The sequence below is a fragment of the Neolamprologus multifasciatus genome, chromosome 5 (assembly GCF_963576455.1).
Source record: "Neolamprologus multifasciatus chromosome 5, fNeoMul1.2, whole genome shotgun sequence".
NCBI classification, from domain to species: domain Eukaryota; kingdom Metazoa; phylum Chordata; class Actinopteri; order Cichliformes; family Cichlidae; genus Neolamprologus; species Neolamprologus multifasciatus.
Window position 1 is genome coordinate 11,613,826 of NC_140443.1, and position 20,118 is coordinate 11,633,943.

The 20,118-nt window shown below is 44.9% G+C and overlaps 1 protein-coding gene across 2 annotated transcripts in view; it reads left to right on the top strand.

Moving 5' to 3' along the window:
* Positions 1-20,118, top strand: part of stab1 (stabilin 1) — a 183,789-nt gene that overhangs the window by 120,251 nt on the left and 43,420 nt on the right. For both annotated transcript variants that reach the window (XM_085158702.1, XM_085158703.1), the window contains 2 exons: positions 11,768-11,912; positions 13,290-13,423. In XM_085158702.1, coding sequence (XP_085014828.1) covers positions 11,768-11,912; positions 13,290-13,423 — 279 coding nt within the window. The remainder of the gene's footprint in view (positions 1-11,767; positions 11,913-13,289; positions 13,424-20,118) is intronic.

Consider the following 20,118-nt stretch of genomic DNA (forward strand, 5'->3'; position numbering starts at 1 on the left):
TGTGGAAGAGATGCTACCGCTGCGTACTGCAGAGTCTCCGTCTTTAAAAAAAAATGTATTTATTATTTAGAGTTTAATTTCTATTGTTTGTCCACTCAAGGTTTATAGGGATCTTAAGAAGTATTTAGTTAAATTACTTATTTAGTAATTAAGTTAACTTTCTGACACAGTAATTAGATAAGTATTTTAAATACAGTATTGACTAAGTAATTAGTAATTAGTAATTCATTACTTTTTTAAAGTAACTTACCCAACACTGCAGAGGACTAGAGAGGCAAGGCTTCACTTGTGACACGTGAAAGGTGTTATGGATTTTCATATTCCGGGGCAGTTTAAGACGGACAGAGACAGGGTTAATCACAGACTCGACTTCAAAGGGACCGATGAGAGTGGGAGACAGTTTCTTGGATTCAGACCTGAGTGGGATGAATCTGGTAGACAGCCAAACCTTTTGTCCAGGTGTGTAGGTGGGAGCAGGGGTCCGGTGGCGATACGCTGGGTGCTTGTTGCGTTCCACTGTGCGGAGAAGGGCGGCCCGAGTCGCTCTCCAGGCACGCCGACACCTCCGAAGATGCTGTTGGACAGAGGGAACAAAGTGCTCACCTTTGACGGCTGGGAAGAGTTGCGGTTGATAGCCCAGGGACGCCTCGAAAGGGGACACACCGGTAGCGGAGGAGGTAAGGCTGTTATGAGCATACTCAATCCATGGCAGTTGCTCGCTCCAAGTTGACTGGTTAGTGGACACCAGGCACCGGAGAGCTGCTTCGGGCTCCTGGTTGGCACGCTCAGTTTGACCATTGGTCTGTGGGTGGAAACCAGTGGAGAGACTGACCTGAGCTCCGAGGGCACTGCAGAACTCCTTCCAGACACGTAAACTGCGGTCCTCTGTCTGACACAATGTCCGAGGGGAATCCATGGAGGCGAAAAACGTGGTTAGTTAGTAGCCGGGCGGTCTCTAGAGCAGTGGGAAGCTTAGGGAGGGCGACAAAATGAGCAGCTTTGGAGAAACAGTCCACAATGGTGAGAATGACAGAGTAACCTGACGAGACAGGCAGACCAGTGATGAAGTCAATAGCGATGTGTGACCAAGGGCGGCTCAGAGTCGGAAGAGGTTTGAGGAGGCCAGAGGGTGGTTGATGGACGCTCTTCTTTTGAGTGCAGGTCGAGCATTCGGAAATATACTTGCGGACATCTTTAGCGAGGGAAGGCCACCAGGCGAAACATTGAAGGAAGGTAATAGTGTGGTGGACCCCCGGGTGGCAGGTGAATCTGGCAGTATGAGCCCAATGTAACACTTGTGACCTTACTGAGGAGGGTATGAAGAGCAACCCTGGAGGTCCCGTTCCGGGGTCTGGTTCTGTCCGTTGAGCTTCTCTAATAGCCGACTCGATCTCCCAGGTCAGGGCCCCAATTACACAGGTGGGCGGTAGAATGGGAGAGTCCCGAGCTGCATCTTCGGAGTCGGCGAATTGGCGTGAGAGGGCGTCTGGCTTGACATTACGGGAACCGTGTCTGTAAGTGATTGTGAACTGGAATCTAGTAAAAAACAGGGCCCACCTGGCTTGCCTGGCCTTGAGGCGCTTTGCCGATCGAATGTACTCCAGGTTTTGTGATTGGTCCAGACCACAAACGGCTGGGCAGCTCCTCCAGAGCTAGCTTGATGGCTAGTAGCTCTCGGTCTCCCACATCATAGTTGCTCTCTGCGGAGGTGAGACGGTGTGAAAAGTAGGCACAGGGGTGAAGCTTACCACCTTGCTGCTGGGAAAGCACCGCCCCCACTCCAGCGTCCGAGGCGTCCACCTCTACAACAAACTGCAGGTTGAGGACAAGAATGGGCGCCGAGGCAAAGCGGTCCTTCAGATGAGCGAATGCTTGTTGAGCCGGTTCATCCCAGCAGAAGGGAACCTTGGGAGAAGTGAGACGGGTCAGAGGCAGGGCAAGTTTACTGTAGTCGCGAATAAAGCGACGATAGAAGTTCGTGAACCCCAGAAAGCTTTGAAGCTTTTTACGGTTAGAGGGGGTCGGCCAGTCAACAACGGCTTGAACCTTCGCGGGATCAGTTTTGAGGTTACCTTGGTTGATGATGTGGCCCAGGAAGGAAAAAGTTGAGACATGAAACTCACACTTCTCCCCTTTAACAAAGAGACGATTCTCAAGGAGATGCTGAAAGACTTGCCTGACAGGGCGTTGGTGTTTGGTGACGGAGCGGGAGAAGGTGAGGATGTCATCCAAGTAGACGAAAACGAAGTGGTCAATGAAATCCCGGAGAACGTTGTTCACGAGAGCCTGAAACCTAGCTGGTGCATTGGTGAGACTAAAAGGCATTACAAGATATTCAAAATGGCCCAGGTGAGTATTGAAAGCCGTTTTCCACTCATCCCCCTCCCTTATTCTCACCAGATGGTAGGCGTTGCACAGGTCCAGCTTTGAGAAGATAGTGGTCCCCTGGAGAAGCCCGAACGCGGGGAGTGGTGCGCTTGGGAGGAGGTCAATCCCACAGTCGTACGGCCGGTGAGGGGGAAGGGAGCGTGCCTTATCATTACAAAACACCTGTGCCAGGTCCTGATAAACAGACGGCACGGAGGACAGATCTGGCGGTTCGGAGATTGCTGAATTGGTTGGTGGGTTCATGGCGGGGGTGGCGGCTTTTAAACAGGACATGTGACACTCTTCCCCCACTCCCCGAAATACTTTCTTTCCTCCAATCAATCATAGGGTTATGTTGACGTAGCCAGGGGTAGCCTAAGACTAGCGGTGTGAGTGGAGCTTTAAAGACATAAAACTGTATGACTTCAGAATGATTGCCGGAAAGAGGCAGGGAAGCAGGTTCAGTGACAAGAGTAATGTCCGGGAGACGCTGACCACTAAGGGCTGTGACTTGGAGTGAATGTGACAGAGGCTCCGGGCTAAAACCTAATTTAAGCGCCAGCGAGGCATCAATAAAATTCTGTTCTGCCCCAGCATCAATCAGGGCGTCAAGAGAATGAGTCTCGAGCCGAATCGTTAACTTGGCTGCAACCATGAGACGAGGAGGAGACTGAGAACAGAAGACCTCGCCCACCCGTACACTTCTCACTACTGGCGGGCGCTGTCTTTTGGCCGCGCCGGGCAATCCGTGGCAATATGGCCCTTGCGGCCACAATAAAAGCACTCACCGGCCGTCCACCAACGGTGCCACTCCTCGGGCGACAGTCTGGAGTGGCCCAGTTGCATGGGCTGTTCACTCTCCTCCATGCTGTCCGATACTTGATTGCCGCTGATCGCGCCTCCTCCTGACGTCATCTCCATGCAACCCGGAGGCTTCTGGGAAATGTAGTTTCCGGTTCCCCGACGCGCCCGTATGTGCTCATCTATCTTCACCCTTTCTGATGTGTGTAATCACATCAGAAAGGGTTTTAGGAACATCCCTCATCACCAGTTCTTTTTTTAACTCATCACAAATATTATTCAAAAGGGTACTTATCGATGCCAACTGCCCCCACCCCGTTTCTTCAGCCAAGGTCCAGAACTCGACCGAAAACTCCCCTGCTTCAAATTCAACAATCTGTGGGCGTCCGCCTCCGCTCCGGTGCCTTTTTCAAAAACACTTTTAAACTTGGTGAGGAAATCCTCGTAAGAAATCTCAGGGGCTGTTCTTAAAACGGCTTGTGCCCAGTTCAATGCCTGCCCACGTAACAGTTGAACAATAAAGGCAATTTTGGCCCCGTCAGTCTCATACGTTCTTCGTAACTGTCGGAATTGTAACGTGATCTGGGTCAAAAATCCAGCACATTTATGGAACTCACCTGAGAAAGGCTCTGGCGCTGGTAACGAACGCTCTGGAGGCTCAGCGGGTGCCGGCGCGGAGGAAACAGATGGAGCAGCCGCTGAAGGGTTGGGAGCCGGTAACTGAGGAGAAACAGACGGAGGTGGTGAGGGTGGGCTTACCAACGGTATGCGTTGAGCGAGGGCTTGGGTGAGTGCAGCCAGCTATTGGTTAATGTGCTGCAGCATGTGTTTGTGGCATTCCAGAATTGCCTCCGGAGTGAGGACGGGTTGCTGGGTGGGGGTTGAGTCCGCTGAGTCCATGATGGCTGAAGATCACATTCTTCAGATCATCCACACACACGATCACTGGCTCTCACTCCAACACTTTCCACTCGGGAATCACACGGGGGGGAAATCCAGGGAGCTCTGTAGACAGGGAGACGGGGTTAAATACAACGCACAAAGGAAACACACTTAACTCGACTTGCAGTAGCTTGGCTTCACTAACGCGTGGTAGACAACGATCCAGCGACAAACAGCAGTCACCTCCTGGCTTAAATGCTGATCGTCTTAATGAGACCCAGGTGTCTCATCTCCCGAGGGCGTGAACCCACAGTGAGTTCCGCCCCGGCGACAGAGAAGAGGAGAGAGAGAGGAAGAGAAAGAAAAACAGAGCGTGCTGATCAGCGTGCAGCTGATCCGCCTGGCCGTGACAATTGTACTGTAAACTGTTGAACTTTGTAATTTTGTTATTTCTCTGTAGAGGATGTGCAGATATTAAGGATGTGTGTACTGTGCATTAGATAGAGGAGTTGTACCACCACAGGCACAGGAATGATTTTCTGCATTGTGCAGTGGTGCATTTGGGTAATCTCGGTCTCTCACTGAACATCAGTGTTGGGCAAGTTGCTTTGAAAAAGTAATTAGTTATAGTTCAACAACAAAACTATCGACTACACTACACACTAACTAAACAAGACAACACACTAACTACACACTCCAAACATGCTAAACATCACAAATCTCTCATATCTCAAAACTCTCTCTCTCTCTCTCTCTTTTGCTCTCTCACCGCCAGATGTTAAAAGGCCTCTGAAAATAGAGATGACTCTGGCCCTTCCTGTAAAGTGCAGTGGTATTTTTAATTCAGTCCAGTTTATTGTCAATGTGTTCTCCAAAGTATTTATAGTGCTCCCCAATGTCCACATTGATCCCCTGGCTTGAAACAGGGGTCAAAGGTTTCCTGGTCCTCCTAAAGTGAACAATCAATACTTTGGTCTTTATTACACTGAACTGCAGAGGATTCTGCTCACATCATGTGACAAAGGAGTCCACCACAGCGCAGTACTCTGTCTCATCACCCTCACTGATGCATCCAACCACTGCAGAGTCATCAGAAAACTTCTGAAAATGGAAGGTCTCTGTGAAGTGGCTGAAGTCTGTGGTGTAGAGGGCGAAGAGGAAATGACAGTCCCTCATGTTCCCACTGTGTTGCTGATCACCTTATCAGACACACAATTTTGAAAATGCACATATTGTGGTCTTCCTGTCACGTAACTAACACTTCTCAACAGTCCTCAACTCAGAGGAGACGCTTGTAACCGAACTGAAGGGGATCCTGGTGTGGCCTGACTATAAGTTGAAGGAGGATGGTGGTGAAGAATGAGTCTTTCCAGTGTCTTCATGTGTGGGAAGTCAGCACTACAGGTCTGTAATCCTGGGGGCCACCGGGACATGGCATCTTTGGTACAGGAACGAGGAATGACGTCTTCCATAGCACTGGGATCCTCTGCAGACTCAGACTCATCATAAACAGTTTATGAAAGACTCCACAAAACTGGGGGGGGTACAGGTCTTAAGGACACACAGACTGGACCCCACCTGGTCATGCAGACTTGCCTGAGTGGAGTCTTTATGCCACTCTACATATCTCCTCATGCTATCCTATTGGAGTTTCCACTCTAGCTTTCTCCTATAATTGTCTTTAGCCTCTCCCCTTCAATAATGCCTGAACTATTCTCACCTACTCTCTATTGCCCTGAAGGCCCTCTTTTTGTCATTGAGGAGGGCTTTGATGTCCTTAGTCACCCATGGCTTGTTATTTGTGTTAGATAAGATAAGAGATAAGATAAGACTACTGATCCCACGGCGAGGAAATTTGTGCTTTACCACAGCTCAGGTACAGATAGCAGTAGAACACAAAGAGTATACCAAAAATATAAAGTCAAGAAATACAAAATAAATGAATAATAAATAAATAATATTAATAATAATAAAAAAGCAATATACAATACAATATATACAACAGTAGCTGAGGTACTATGTACATGCATACACAGTACGTGTTATGGATATAGGGTTGTGGAAATATGCAAATAATAAATTTCAACTATTTTACTACTACTATTACTATGTAAGTAACAGATATCTGTTATTTATCTATAAGTATAGACATGTACATGTACATGCACACACACGTACAAATACACATACATCCATCCACAGGAAATATACATATAGAGAGATATACATATACATGCACATGTCCGTACATATATAAGATGCACTGTGCATGAGGAGGTAACTGTGGATGACCAATGGATGACCACAATGTCCAAGTGACTCATGACATCTTGATTGAGGAGTTATAGAGTCTAACTGGCTATGGGCGATCGTGGCTCAAAGAGTTGGCAGTTCATCTTGTAACCGGAAGGCTGCCAGTTCGAGCCCCGGCTTGGACAGTCTCGGTCGTTGTGTCCTTGGGCAAGACACTTCACCTACCGCCTACTGGTGATGGCCAGAGGGGCCGATGGCGCGATATGGCAGCCTCGCTTCTGTCAGGCTTTGAGGGCCCCGAAAAGCGCTATATAAATGCAATCCATTATTATTATTATTATTATTAACTGCTGTGAGGATGAATGATCTGTGAAAGCGCTCCTTCCTGCAGCGAGGGTGTTTCAGAGGGTGGTGCCACTCGTGCAGAGGGTGGTGTGCGTTGTTCATGATGAATGTAAGCTTTGCTAGCATCCTCCTCCCACCCACCACCTCCATAGACTCCAAAGGACATCCCAGCAAAGACCCAGACCTCCACGCCAGTTTGTCAATCCTGCTCATGTCCCTGTCCGTGCATCCGCTCCGCCAGTCGGCCGTTGCATAGAAAAATGTGGACGCTACCCCAGTGTCATAGAATGTCACTGAGTGTCGGAGTCCTGCAGACTCCGAAGGACATCAGTCTCCTCAGCAGGTGAAGTCAACACTGGCTCTTCTTATACAGGATGTCTATATTTGTAGTCCAGTCCAGTTTATTGTTGAGGTGAACACCCAAGTACTTGTATGAGTTCACTGTCTCAATGTCTTCATCCTAGATGTTCACCAGTGTTGTAGGAGGTGACTTCCTCCTGAAGTCTATGACCATCTGATGCGTCTTGATAGCGTTGATTTGGAGAGAGTTGGTCTCACCAGCTGACAAAGTCACTGATGACCCCTCTATATTCCTGATCTTTTTCATCATATACGCATCCAATGATGGCTGTGGTCTGTTGGTTAGGTAGTCGATGGTCCATGCAGTCAGCTGTTTGCCCACTCCAGCTTCCTCCAGCTTCCCTCTCAGTAGTGCAGGCTGGATGGTGTTGAAAGCACTGGAGAAGTAAAAAAAAAATCATCCTCACAATGCTCCCTGCCTGCTCTAGGTGAGAGAGGAATCACTGCTACTGACAGCATTATCCAACCCGATTCCAGACCAGTAAGCAAACTGCAGTGGGTCCAGGCTGGCTCTGTTGTGGGTAGATGTGTGGATGGGGGTGAAGCAGGGTGGTGGTGTGAGAAGAGCTCAGGTAACAATGACATTCCACCAGGAGAGGGGCAGGACAGCATTTGGAGGGGGGTTGATGGAACCTGGGGGGTGGGAGTGGTGATAAGGTCAAGAGCCAAATCTGTTGAAAAACACCATGGGAGTGTAAGTGGGTTGAAGAATGACCAGGTGTGGTGTGTGTGGCTAAGCGGGGGGAGGGGTGATGCGCTGTAAGCCTGCTTTGTGTTGGCAAACAGGGTTCAGGGTTTTTCTGTTCCTTCTATGGCAAGCAACATACTGCGAGAAGTTAGGGAGAGTGGCAGATAGTGAGGCATGATTGAAGTCCCCGGAGATAATAATGAGGGATTGCAGATGTGCCATCTGTAGCTGAGAGACCGTGGAGTGAATGTACTCACAGGTTGCCATAGCGTTGGCCGAGTGCGGAATGTAAACAGTCAGCACAATAACATGTGAAAAATCCCAGGCCAGGTGGTATGGCCGAACGCTAACCGCTAACAGGAAATAATTTCCCCGAGGGATCAATAAAGTATTCTGATTCTGATTCTTTGGTACAGCACTGTTCCTTCACAGTGATGTGTCCCGGGTTACATCATCTCTCATTGATCTTCATTGCTAGTCCCCCACCTCCCCTCTTACCACTCTCTACTGCGCTCCACTCCTCTAACCTAACTCTAACCAGTTGAAAGCCATCCAGAGTTACGACGGGGTCCAGTGTGTGGTCTGTGAGCCATGTCTCAGTGAACAGCAGGAGGCTGCTCTCCTGGTACTCCCACTGCAGTCTGTTTGCGCCATTAGCGCTTCCATCTTGTTGGGTAAAGATCTCACGTTACCCATGAGAATGGATGGAATGTTCAGTTTGTACAATGGACAGTCTAAGCTGGGACAATGGAGTCGGTGCAGAAGGTTATGTAGTCAGTGATACACTCAGTAAGCCCATTGATGTCCTGACCATGAGGCTCACAGAGTGTCTCCCAGTCTGTGAATCTCAAAACATGAATCAGGTTATGATCTGACCTACCCAATCAGGGGAGGGAGGAGGAGCTGTATAGCCCGTTTTCCATGAATACCTACTCGGATCAACTCGCTACAACTCGACTCGGATCAACTGGTTTTCCATTCAATCCAGTACTACCTAGCCTGCATGGTTGTTGTCATAGCAATGTATCCAAGTGTCCCGTGAAGTAATTAACATGAACGTTACAAAAAAGGTGGGTGTCTAGACAAGAATATACCTGCTGCTCGGACTGTGGCTTTTCACCAGACTTGAGCACCATGGCATTATTTTTGTAGCCATTTCCGTCATTGATATGTTTCAAAAATGGCGGTTTTAATTTTTGTGAACAAGACGCTCTCATGGCTCATCGCATGACACTACTGACCAGCCAATTGGTGATATGCAGTCTGACGATGCCACATCGGATTGCTTGGAACCTCAAGAAAGTGGGTACTAAAAAAGTACATCTTACTGTTGGGTTTATCTAGGCACAAACCTCACTGGAACACAAGGCCAAACTGCACGACAAATCAAGTCAAGACAGAGCTCTTTTGTCTTTTTGGCTTGCAAGGGAAGTCAGTCAAGGCCAAGTAATGCTCCCTTCACCTGTCCTTTAGCCAACTTCAACTGATTCCTTCGCAACAGCCCTTTTCGTGGCGATCATGGCTCAAGAGTTGGGAGTTCGCCTTGTAATCAGAAGGTTGCCGGTTCGAGCCCCGGCTCGGACAGTCTCGGTCATTGTGTCCTTGGGCAAGACACTTCACCTACCTACCAGGTAGGTGAAGTGTCCACCATCGGCACCATCGGCCCTTCTGGCGATATGGCAGCCTCGCTTCTGTCAGTGCGCCCCAGGGCAGTTGTGGCTACAACTGTAGCTTGCCTTCACCAGTGTGTCAATGTGTGTGTGAATGGGTGGATGACTGGGTGTGTAAAGCGCTTTGGGGTCCCTAGGGGGGGACTAGTGAAAGTGCTATACACTTATACCATTTTATATTTTATATACCATTTTACCATTTACCATTTTTATTGTCAGCAAGCTATCATTCATGAATATGCAATTACAAATACATGTGACATTCTTAAGCAGGCATATCTGAACAACATCAGTGTCTGTATTCTGTGGGTGTGTGTAGGTGCATGTGTGTGTGTGTGTTTACAGCTATACTATACATAGAAATACAACCTTTCAATGAACTAAAACTGTGTGTATGAGGCATGCAGAAAAGCAGAAGTAAGTGTCTCGCTAAATGATAAGAACAGGAGCTTGCAATAGGTCCTGTCTCAGACGAACATTTAAAGGTGTGAAGTTTTGCACTTTTAAGAAACACAACAATCTAGTTCCTAAAGCTATAATGGAAATTATAACGCAGAGGCTGCTTCCTCTCATCTCATGGTACACAAGTGCCCACAGAATCTTATCAGACCTAATAAGGATATGCTTTTTATCAGCATACAAATGATTATATGTTCCTAAGCACAAATGACAATATAAAAAATATCAATTCCAACATTTACCAGGTACTATGATCTAATGGAAAATCATGAAAACCGTGGTGAACCATACAGAGTCGATCTGAGAAGCTACTAATGAAACAGGCTTATGTGTGCTTGATTATAAACAGTAGGTCTAAAATACTCTCCCCTCAGGTGGGACAGACCACATACTGTGTGAAAGTTGACAATGTAGCGTCTAAGGTGACATGTTGAAGTCACCCGAGATAGCAATGAAGGCACTCAGATGCTGAGTCAGTAACTGGACTATGGCAGAGTGGAGAATGTCACATGGAGCTGTGGGGTTAGCAGAGGGAGGAACATGGACTGCCAACAAGCTCACATGGGTAGATTCCCTGGGCAAATAATATGACCTGAGTCCAACAGCATAAAGTTCAGTGTCTGGGCAATAAATCCACTTTTTGATTGTAGGTAAGCAAGTACACCACCGGTTGTTAAAAAAATGGCAACCCCCCCTCCTTTCTGCTTACCTCTGTCTGACGGCCTGAACGGTGTGGAACCCTTCCACAGATGTGTTTTCATCGGGAATATCCTGGTGCATCCATGATTCAATTAAGTTTAACACCTGAGGTTCCCTTTGACTCCAAGCTATCACTGTTAGCTTGTCCATCTTGTTTGCTACCATGACTGGTTTGGTGGTGGGTCAGTAATAGAGAGGCATAGACCTATGCAAGCCAGGCAACAGCACCCTGACTGCCATTAGATATTGAGATGCAATCCTTGGACTCGTTGTCAGACCCTACGATGGTGGAGTGGTTCCTGGGCTCCTTAGGTACACAACAATGCCTGGCCTCATGTGGCAGGAGTATACAGGCAGTTCATGGAGGATGAAGAAATTGATACCATTAATTGCCCCCCAAGCTCACCTGACCTGAATAGCACAACAAATCCAGTACGACACCTGGGAAAATTTGTTAAATCCTTCCCGCACCTCACACTCTTCAGGAGCTCAGTGATGCCCTGGTCCAGAGGAGGAGATACCCCAGCACACCATCCATTGTCTCATTAGGAGCATGCCCCAATGTTGTCCAGCTTGCATAAAAACATGGATGCATGAATTCATTTTTCAGTCAAGAGATGCTATCAGATTTTCAAACATGGAACACTGAAATCAAAGTCATTTTAAGTGCATATTCAGCAGCTTCTGGGTGGTACCTGGGACTCTGTCAGATAAAAGTGTTATAAAAATTAATGGTTATGGGATTTGATAAGTGTTTGATTATGTGTCTCTGAATAAAGTACAAATATGATTTAAATAAATTTTCCCAAAAGCAGTTACAGAAGTGCATCTCACCTCAAAGCCTCAAATGTTATTATTTTACTGCACATACACAAAATTACACAACGTTATAGCTTTGCTCAAGGTTAAATCCTAAGTGACTGCACAATCCAATCCCATGCTATTTCACATTATGGATACAGTAAACTAAAGAATACACAGTCTTCATCTTTATTGCAATCATGAGTAGAACTATAAACTTACCAACACATAGTTCGAAACTGTTGCACAAAATCATGTTTGGTTTCCCAGTTGTTCCCAAGCTGCTGAGTGGCTTTTTGGAGCTGGGGCGGGACAAGCAGCATCTTTGCCGTTACTGTTATTAATGGTTTTTCGAGTGACGTGTCACCCTAAAAATATCCCTGAATATGAACATAACATGACATCCTCCTGTAAGCTGATCACTCTAATCTGGTTCTTCTAGAATGAACGGGAGTGCGAGTGCTTGCCGGGGTATGTAGGTAATGGAGTCCAGTGTTTGGAGAAGATGGTGCCTCCTGTTGACCGCTGCTTGGAAGACAATGGAGGCTGTGACCCTGTGGCGATCTGCAAGGACCTGCATTACCACGGTAAGACATGTGAATGCAGTGAAGCCATGAACTGCAGTGTAGCCACGTGTCACATCTGCTGAGTGGGAGCCATGTTGGCTCCCAGTCCTACTCTATTGCAGTTGCCATGGTAATCAGACTGATTCTAAAGCAGATGACCTTTGTAGCATCTATGTTTCCATGGTGACATTATGGCTAGCATTGTTTATTATAGAGGACTTCCATTTGTTTATTTATTTGTTTTTCTGGGGCTGGTAAACAAATGTCAGCTCTGAGTTGAGCTCATTAGGATCTGGAGCTCGTTAAGGCTTGTTAAACATGGAGCTCATTAAAGGCTCAAAGGCTGTTATTACGTCTAACCTGACCTTCATTAATCAGGGTATACAGATAATTAGAAATTCACCATAAATGATCCGTTCAGAGTTACCCTTTTAATTAAGTTTGTGGGATATAAGCATCTGGCACCCAACCAGAGAAAAGGATTTTCTTCCAAAAATCAAATGTACACATTTTTTCAGGTCTGTAGTGAAATCAGCTGTAGAGAAATCTGCCCTCATGTCTCTTTCCAGAAATCATGACCTATTTTCTAAACAAAAATCCTCAAACCTTGAAAAATCTATTTTTTTTTTCCCACTGTCCACATCCATAGATTGCAAATTTAAAAATAAATAAATAAATTACAGTCCAGATGAGGGGGATGTTGCTGACTTGCTGACCTGCTGGAGTGCGATACATTTTAATGTTGGTTCGGCTCGTCACACAGCTCCTAATCAGGCACTCAGAACATGGCGGCATCGTAGTCATTCTCTGTAAGTTGTTATAAGGCTATGTTCATGTCACAGTTCCCACGAACAAAAAAAATCAATCACAAGCACCTGTAACTGCACGAACGCCAGCAAAAAAGCACTGCAGGTCATGAAACAGCAGAAATCTTTGTTGGTACAAGGAGCTGAAGTTGTTAGAGCTGTTGTATCGTTCACTTTGTGAAAAAGACTAAGCAGTCCAAAAAGATAATACACACAATGGACGCCATTTGTTTAAGCTTGTGAGGTGAGATTTTACTCTGTTTGCACAGTGGCAGTAAAGGTATTGATGAGCCATTTCTGTCATTTGAACTTCTTGTCACAGGAACATAAACAAGTTTTTTGTAAAAAAAAAAAAAAGTTCCCAAGGTTATGTAACATTTAATTGATTCGTGCTTTACTCATCAGAACTTAAACACCAAGTAATTACATCATATTAAAAGAAAAGCAGATGTTTCTACTGAATCTGGGGGTGAATGTCTCTTGGATTTGTTCAGCATCGGATCAAATCGTGTTTTTCACTCGTAGAGTTGATATTTGTTGTACAGAATGGTGCAGAAATCTGAGGGAAGTTAACGTGATTGTCGTGCTTCAGAAAACAGAGCTGGAGTCTTCCACCTGCGCTCTCCAAAGGGGAGGTACCAGATGAACTTCAGTCAGGCCGACGCCGAGTGCAAGGCTGAGGGCGCCACGTTGGCTACCGTTAAACAGATGGGAGACGCACAGCAGGTAAACCTACCTACTGAAAGGGTTTACATAGAGATATCAACAGGTCGATACACCTGAGTCAAATATGTATACCTATGAGAAAAAAGGAAAATGAAATAAAAGTTTGTGAACCTGCACCATCAGGGTTTTTCTACAGATTCTGTCTTCATTATAAAGACACACCCACTTCATGGTCAGTTAGGCTGACGGGGAAGCATTCAGCAGTTTTCAAGAGAAGCAGCAAAGCAGCCAACTCAAACCTTTGTTAGTGAAAGAGTACTTGAAAACAAAAATGTCATGGCGCTCTCAAACTCATTGAGTAGCATGCCACATTTTTCAGGAGCTCTGCAGGTACTACAGTTTTTTAACACTGAATGACACACTAAAAATCACCTGCACGGCCGATAGAAAAGCTTTTTCACTTCAGTCTATTAGAACCTGAACTGTGAGCTGTGCATGGTAACTGTGAGACGTTATCAGATGGCAGATGTTGTCCATCGCTGTGGTCAGATAATCTGTTTTATTTTAAAAGGCCCCTAACTGAGTGAAGTGACCAGGAAGTATCCGCCATAATAATAATAATAATAATAATAAATTTTATTGAGTTCGCCTTTCAGAAACCCAAGGTCACCTTACAAAAAAAACAATTAATAAAGGAACAGTAGTACTTAAAATATATAAAATAAGTTAAAATTACAAAACAGAGCGTGACAACAGATAAAAATCAGCATTAAAGTGAATAAGCCAGTTTTAAACAGATGTGTTTTTGAGCTGTGTCTTAAATACGGAGAGGGAGTCAATATTTCTGAGTGCAGGAGGAAGAGAGTTCCAGAGCCGAGGAGCAGAGCGACTGAAAGCTCTGTTCCCCATAGTGATAAGGTGTGAGGACGGAACAGTAAGATGAATAGCAGATGATGATTTGAGAGGGCGGTAAACAGTAGTGATATGGAGCAGGTCACACAAATATGAAGGAGCAGATTTATGGATACACTTGTATGTAAGAAGTAAGATTTTAAAATTTATCCTGGCTTCTACAGGCAACCAGTGAAGCTGCTGAAGAACTGGGGTAATATGAGCACTTAATGGAGTACGGGTTATGATCCGAGCTGCAGAATTTTGAAGAAGTTGGAGTTTATGAAGGGACCTTTTAGGGAGACCAAATAGGAGGGAATTACAGTAATCAATACGGGATGTAATAAGACTATGGACAAGGATGGCAGCAGCATGGGGAGTAAGGAAGGGGCGGAGTCGGCTAATATTACGTAAATGGAAGTAAGCAGACCGGGTTATGTAATTAATGTGAGACTGGAATGAAAGAGTATTATCAAGTATGACACCCAAACTCTTAACCTAAGGGGAGGGAAGGGTGGGTTCAATGTTAATGGAAAAACTGTGGGATTTGGTTAAGATAGATGGTGTACCAATAAGTAAAACTTCAGTTTTATTACTGTTAAGTTTGAGGAAATTGGAGGAGAACCAGGATCTAATCTCAATAAGACAGTCTGAGAGGGAGGTAGGTGGGAGGGATGAATTGGATTTAGAAGAAAGGTAGAGCTGGGTGTCATTGGCATAACAGTGAAAATTTATATTATATTTTGGGAATATATAACCAAGAGGAAACATAAATAATGAATAGAAGAGGCCCCAATACTGAACCCTGGGGCACACCAGCAGAAACAGGATAGAGAGTTGAAGAATGGGATTTAAGTTGGATAAACTGAGTGCGGTCTGAGAGATAGGAGGTAAACCAGGCAAGGGGTGTGTGACTAATACCAATGGAAGCTAACCGGTTCAGGAGAATATTGTGAGAAATGGTATCAAATGCCGCACTAAGATCAAGAAGGATGAGAATGGATAGGAAGGTGTTCGCTCGCTCGCTCTGTGGTATAGTATCGCTTCCTGTTCCTGCTCAAACACAGTGGTGTTTCTGAGTAGCTTATTTGCTTAGCAGTTTAATTAACAACTTTTAAATACATTCTTTTTTCACAGTATAATCTTCACGTGCTTCATCCGAAGCACACTTCTGTGTACTCACTACCTAATTTATAGTATTACTCACTGTCTCTGTACTGTTTCGCTAGCTTAGCTCGTAGCCGACCCGTTAGCACCATGGCTACTTCACCTGTCCCTTCTGCACTTTCTTGCTCATTGTGTCAGATGTTTAGTTACTCCTCGGCCTCCTTTAGCAGTAATGATATCTGTAACAAATGTAGCATATTTGCAGCTCTGGAGGCCAGGATTACTGAATTGGAGACTCGGCTTTGCACCCTGCTCTCACCCTTAGCTAGCCAGGCCCCTGTAGCTGGTGCAGCCGAAGATAGCGTAGGCCCCGCTAGCTGTTCCCCGGCAGACCCCAAGCAGCTGGGGAAGGCTGGGTAACGGTGAGGAGGAAGCGTAGTCCTAAACAGAAGCCCCAGGTACACCACCAACCCGTTCATGTGTCTAACCGTTTTTTCCCCACTCGGTGACACACCCGCCGGGGGTCAAACTCTGGTAATTGGTGATTCTGTTCTCAGACATGTGAAGCTAGAGACACCGGCAACCATAGTCAATTGTCTCCAGGGGCCAGAGCAGGCGACATTGAAGGAAATTTAAAAACTGCTGGCTAAGGGTAAACGTAATTCAATAAAATCATAATTCACGTCGGCAGTAATGACACCCGGTTACGCCAATCGGAGGTCACTAAATCAATATTGAATCGGTGTGTAACTTTGGCCAAAACAATGTCGGACTCTGTAGTTTTCTCTGGTCCCCTCCCCAATCAGACCAGGAGTGACATGTTTAGCCGCATGTTCTCCTTAAATGCTGGCTGTCTGAGTGGTGTCCAGAAACGATGTGGGCTTCATAGATAATGGCAAACCTTCTGGAGGAAACTGGTCTTGTTAGGAGAGATGGCATCCATCCCACTTTGGATGGAGCAGCTCTCATTTCTAGAAATATCGACAAATTTATTAAACCCCTCAAACATGACTATCCAGAGTTGGGACCAGGAAGCAGAGTTGCAGTCTTACACGCCTCTCTGCAGCTTCTCTCCTCCTGCTACCCCCCCCAAAACCCATCTCCATAGAGACTGTGTCTGCTTCCAAAAAGACAAAAAACAAACTAAAAACCAGCAACAAACAACTTAAACAATCACAAAGAAAGAACAATACAGTATCCACATCTGAACCAAAGAGTAAAACAGTGAAATGTGGATTATTAAATATTAGGTCTCTCTCCTCCAAGTCTCTGTTAGTACATGACTTAATAATTGATCATCAAATTGATTTACTCTGCCTTACAGAAACCTGGTTGCAGCAGGATGATTATGTTAGTTTAAATGAATCAACACCCCGAGTCATTCTAACTACCAGAAATCTCGAAGCACAGGTCGAGGGGGCGGTGTGGCAGCAATTTTTCACACCAGTCTATTAATTAATGAAAGACCAAGACAGACTTTTAATTCATTTGAAAGCCTGATGCTTAACATTGTCCACATTGTAGATGCTAAAAATGACAGCCTCAACATGGCATTTAATCTGTTGTTAGACTCAATTGGTTTCTCTCAAAATGTAAAAGAACCCACCCACCACTTTAATCACACTCTAGATCTTGTTTTAACATATGGCATAGAAACTGAACATTTAACAGTGTTTCCTGAAAACCCTCTCCTGTCTGATCATTTCTTGATAACATTTACATTTACAATAATTGATTACGCAGCAGTGGAGAGTGGACTTTATCAAAGTAGATGTCTTTCTGAAAGCGCTGTAACTAAGTTTAAGAATATAATCCAGCCACTGTTATCATCATCAATGTCCTGTACCAACACAGAGCAGAGCAGCTATCTGAACGCTACCCCAACAGAGGTCGATTATCTTGTTAATAATTTCACCTCCTCACTACGTACGACTCTGGATACTGTAGCTCCAGTGAAAACTAAGGTCTCTAATCAGAATTACCTGACCCCGTGGTATAATTCTCAAACACGTACCCTAAAGCAGATGACTCGTAATCTGGAGAGGAAATGGCGTGTCACAAATTTAGAGGATCATCATTTAGCCTGGAGAAATAGTTTGTTGCTTTATAAGAAAGCCCTCCGCAAAGCCAGAACAGCTTACTACTCATCACTGATTGAAGAAAATAAGAACAACCCCAGGTTTCTCTTCAGCACTGTAGCCAGGCTGACAAAAAATCAGAGCTCTTTTGAGCCAACCATCCCTTTAACGTTAACTAGTGATGACTTCATGAACTTCTTCACAATAAAATTTTTATCATTAGAGAAAAAATTACCAATAATCATCCCACAGATGTAATATTATCTGCAGCTACTCTTAGTTCCATTGATGTTAAGTTAGACTCTTTTTTTCCAATCGATCTTTCTGAGTTAACTTCAATAATTACTTCCTCCAAACCATCAACGTGTCTTTTAGACCCCATTCCTACAAAACTGCTCAAAGAAGTCCTGCCATTGATTAATTCTTCGATCTTATATATGATCAACCTATCTCTAATAATCGGCTATGTACCACAGGCCTTCAAGGTGGCTGCAGTTAAACCTTTACTCAAAAAGCCATCTCTAGACCCAGCAGTCTTAGCTAATTATAGGCCAATCTCCAACCTTCCTTTCATATCAAAAATCCTTGAAAGAGTAGTTGTCAAACAGCTAACAGATCATCTGCAGAGGAATGGTTTATTTGAAGAGTTTCAGTCAGGTTTCAGAGTTCATCACAGCACAGAAACAGCTTTATTGAAGGTTACAAATGATCTTCTTATGGCCTCTGACAGTGGACTCATCTCTGTGCTTGTCCTTCTTGACCTTAGTGCAGCATTCGATACTGTTGACCATAATATTCTATTAGAGCGATTAGAACATGCTGTAGGTATTACAGGTATTGCACTGCAGTGGTTTGTATCATATCTATCTAATAGACTCCAATTTGTGCATGTAAATGGAGAGTCCTCTTCACACACTGAGGTTAATTATGGAGTTCCACAGGGTTCGGTGCTAGGACCAATTCTGTTTACATTATACATGCTTCCCCTAGGCAGCATCATTAGAAGACATAGCATACATTTTCACTGCTATGCAGATGACACCCAGCTCTATCTGTCCATGAAGCCAGATAACACACACCATTAGTTAAACTGCAGGAATGTCTTAAAGACATAAAGACTTGGATGGCCACTAACTTTCTGCTTCTTAACTCAGATAAAACTGAGGTCATTGTACTCGGCGCTGAAAGCTTAGAAATATGGTATCTAACCAGATTCTTACTCTGGATGGCATTACCTTGGCCTCCAGTAACACTGTGAGGAACCTTGGAGTCATTTTTGACCAGGATATGTCCTTCAACGCACATATTAAACAAAAGCTGTAAGACTGCGTTTCTTCCATTTGCGCAACATCTCTAAAATTAGAAATATCCTGTCTCAGAGTGACGCTGAAAACTAGTTCATGCATTTATTACTTCCAGGCTAGACTACTGCAATTCATTATTATCAGGATGTCCAAAAAACTCACTGAAAAGCCTTCAGTTAATCCAAAATGCTGCAGCAAGAGTACTGACAGGGACTAGAAAGAGAGAGCATATTTCTCCTGTTTTGGCTTCCCTTCATTGGCTTCCTGTTAAATCCAGAATTGAATTCAAAATCCTGCTCCTCACATACAAGGTCTTAAATAATCAGGCCCCATCTTATCTTAATGACCTTGTCGTACCATATCACCCTATTAGAGCACTTCGCTCTCGCTCTGCAGGCCTACTTGTTGTTCCTAGAGTATTTAAAGTAGAATGGGAGGGAGAGCCTTCAGTTTTCAGGCCCCTCTTCTGTGGAACCAGCTTCCAGTTTGGATTCAGGAGACAGACACTATCTCTACTTTTAAGATTAGGCTTAAAACCTTCCTTTTTGCTAAAGCATATAGTTAGGGCTGGACCAGGTGACCCTGAATCCTCCCTTAGTTATGCTGCAATAGATGTAGGCTGCCGGGGGATTCCCATGATGCATTGAGTTTTTCCTTTCCAGTCACCTTTCTCACTCACTATGTATTAACAGACCTCTCTGTATTGAATCGTATCTGTTATTAATCTCTGTCTCTCTTCCACAGCATGTCTTTATCCTGTCTTCCTTCTCTCACCCCAACCGGTCGCAGCAGATGGCCGCCCCTCCCTGAGCCTGGTTCTGCCGGAGGTTTCTTCCTGTTAAAAGGGAGTTTTTCCTTCCCACTGTCGCCCAAAGTGCTTGCTCATAGGGGGTCATATGATTGTTGGGCTTTTCTCTGTATCTATGAAGCGCCTTGAGGCGACATTTGTTGTGATTTGGCGCTATATAAATAAAATTGAATTGAATTGAATTGAATAGGAGACCAGAATCAGCTGCCATCAGAAGGTCATTGGTAAGTTTCTGTGCTATGATTGGGGCGGAAACCAGATTGAAATTGTTTATAGAGATTATGGTCATTGAGATGTAAATGAAGCTTGGTGGCGACAACTTTTTCAAGAATTTTTGAAATAAAGGGGAGATTTGATATAGGGCGAAGATTATCAAAGTTATTGGGGTCTGCACCAGGCTTTTTGAGAATTGGGATAACAGAAGCCTTTTTCAGTGCTTCAGGAACAATTCCAGTCTTCAGGGAGGAATGAATAATATTGGTTATGAGAGGTGCTAACGAGGGAAGACAGGCTTTAACTAACACAGTAGGGAGAGGGTCAAGTTGACAGGTGGACGACTTAGATTTT